This window comes from Bison bison, unplaced genomic scaffold (assembly GCF_000754665.1).
Source record: "Bison bison bison isolate TAMUID 2011002044 unplaced genomic scaffold, Bison_UMD1.0 scf7180017864524, whole genome shotgun sequence".
Classification (NCBI taxonomy): domain Eukaryota; kingdom Metazoa; phylum Chordata; class Mammalia; order Artiodactyla; family Bovidae; genus Bison; species Bison bison.
The window spans coordinates 781,056-783,695 of NW_011495075.1; the positions used below are offsets into that span (position 1 = coordinate 781,056).

A 2,640-nucleotide genomic window follows, 5' to 3' on the forward strand; every position below is an offset into this window, starting at 1 on the left:
CGGAGCCCTCCGGCTTCCCCCGCACTTCCTTTAGGCATCCCCAAGCTCCTTTGCAGAGTGGGAAAGGTGGCGAGGGGTGGACCGCCAGGCTGTGGGCACTTCCCGGCCTCCGGCCTCCCAGGACGACTCCAACCTGCAGCAGGAGCGAGGCTCCACGCAGGATGCCAGCCCTGAGCCAGAGGCGGGGACTGGTATGACCCAGCTGCCTGCCTGGCCTGGCCCAGACCCAAGGGAGGGGCCATCTGGTTCCCTTACCTCACCCAGCCCATCTCCAGAAACCAGATTCTTGTTCTTAAGACAAAGTATTTCAGGAGTTCCCTCGAGATCCCATCATCAGGACTCTGAGCTCTCACAGCCAGGGACCCGGGTTCAATCCCTGGTCAGGAAACTAAGATCTCACAAGCCAATCAGCCAGGAAAAAAAAAAAAACCTCTTCCAGTGATGAATTATCACTTTAAAACAGGATTTCACCTTTATAAACTATAAAACGGTTTACAGCATTCATTTATCACTTCGGTATTCTTAAAGAGTTTGTGGCCCCTGAGACGTCCACCCCAGGACGCTGCAGGCCCTGGTCTGAGGCAGTGCAAGAGCGAGCAGGGAAATAATCCAGCATGTTCGGAGTCTCTTTAACAAGGGATTTGCCTTTCTGACCCTGTTTTCTCAGACGAGCAGAATCGCAGAGCCTAGACTTAGAATTGAGGGGCCACAAGCATTATCTGGCCCATCTGCTAGCTACGTAGGGAGGCGCCCCTTCTCACAAGGCTTTCTGCTCCAGTCTCCTCAGTTGCTGCTCCCCCCACCTCCTGGACCTTAAAGCCCCCCGACCGTCCCCCAAACCAGCCCCTGATGGAGAAGTCCAGCGTCTGGGCTCTGGGGCCCAGTGAGGCTGGCTTTGAACTTGGCCCTGTCGCGCCCTGGCCACGAGACCAGGGCAGCGTCCTCACCTCACCTGTGCAGCAGCACCAGAGGGCGCCTGGCCCCCACGGCTGCAAGGATGTGGACTCAGCGGGCGTGGGCCTGGAGGACGAGAGCTGGCCTGTGGTCCCAGCTGCCCAGCGAGGGCATGGAGCCGCGACTGCCCGAGAGCAGGGCTGTCCTGTCCACACCCCCCAGAGTGTGCCCAGCCCTGGGCTCCTGCGGGCACTGCCCCCCTCACGTGACTCTGATCCGGGGGCTTGTCCATCAGGACCGTGGTTCTCCTCCTGTGATTCATCCACTGATGCTGGTTTTGCCGTCGGGGCTGTCAGCCAGTAGGGTGGCGTGGTTCCCTCAGGCTGTACACGTTGAGGCCAGCGTTCCTCCCCTGGCCCTGCCCTTCCCGAGTGCTCCTCCCAGCTGCCTAGACCTGGTCCACATCCTGCAGCACATCCGGCTTGCTGCTCTGTCCCGCTCTGTGTGCGGTGCCTCCAGCTGGATGTGGAGTCCTGGCCAGCGTACAGAGCCCCCAGAGTTAGGGCAGCCTCCTCAGACTCTGCCCAGCTGCAGGGGTGCGGGTGCTCCCTGAGTCGGAGGAGGAGCAGGTCTCGGGCGTGGAGGACCACAGGCGGAGGAGACATGGGCGGACAGCATTTCCCTGGGGCCACCAGGGTGCCTTGTGCCCAGCGGACGTCTCTGGGGTGGACGTCTGGGGAAAGGGCGGGCTTGACCCACACCGAGAGCAGGTCTGAGCCCCCGTCTGCTCTCCTCAGATGATCTGGACCCGGAAGAGCTCCAGCTGGAGATGGAGGAGCCCAGGCCCCAGCCCGCAGTCCAGTGCAGCCCTGCTCCAGGTGAGAGGGCACCTCTGGTGGGGAGGGCAGGCACTGGGGAAGGGCTGCTTCAGAAAGTGAGGTCCCGCTGCTGAAAAGCCAGTACTCGAGGGGCAAGTCTGGGGGAAAGGAAAGTTTATTTCGGAGGCTGGCAACCAGGGTGGTTGGGCGACGGCAGACTCGTGTCCAAAGCCTGACCTCCCCCCGACATCGATCTGCAGGCAAGAGCTTCTGTGGGTGGAGGGAGGGGTCTGCCTGAAGCAGCGCGATCAGCTCTGACAGTCATCTTGAAATTGGTCATCGGTGGTCTGACCAGCATCACTGTCATTGTTTTAAGTGCAGTTAATCTTCAGCTCCTTGGTTGGTTTGTTCCCATTTCCTTGAGGCCAGTCCTCAGAGTCGTGGCGGCTTCTTATGTCTTGGCTACCGTCCTGTCGTGAACGTTTCCCCTGGCAGGGCTTTCAGTATCTGTAAGACAGGGCGCAGGGTACGGCTCACAGTGTCATCTATAGCCTTTGAGAAGGAAGGTCTTTGGCTTTGTTTAATGACTAAACTGTTATTGCTTGTCCTGTTGGACTACTTCCTTTGCATCTCCATTTTTCAGTTCTTTGGTCAAAACAGGCGGGAAGGCCCGGGGGCGGGGAGGACTGCAGGCCCCGCCCCTTTGGGGCCCCCTCTTTGGGGCCCCGCCCCCTGGGGGCTCCCGCCTCCGCGAGTGCAGCCTCCCCTGGTGACTGCTGGGAGGGGCGGGCTGTCGCCCCCTTCCGTGCTGCTGTCCAGGAGTCAGAGTGACTTCTCCAGAGCACCCCTCGGAAGTGCCACCGCCAGGAGGAGACGGTTCTCAGTGGGCGCCCTGCGCTCAGGGAGGGCTGAGGGGCCGCTGGCCAGT

The 2,640-nt window shown here is 60.7% G+C and overlaps 1 protein-coding gene across 1 annotated transcript in view; it reads left to right on the forward strand.

Moving 5' to 3' along the window:
* LGR6 (leucine-rich repeat containing G protein-coupled receptor 6) overlaps positions 1-2,640 on the forward strand; it is a 75,595-nt gene that overhangs the window by 70,155 nt on the left and 2,800 nt on the right. Inside the window, exon 16 of the mRNA XM_010831120.1 lies at positions 1,692-1,772. Coding sequence (XP_010829422.1) covers positions 1,692-1,772 — 81 coding nt within the window. The remainder of the gene's footprint in view (positions 1-1,691; positions 1,773-2,640) is intronic.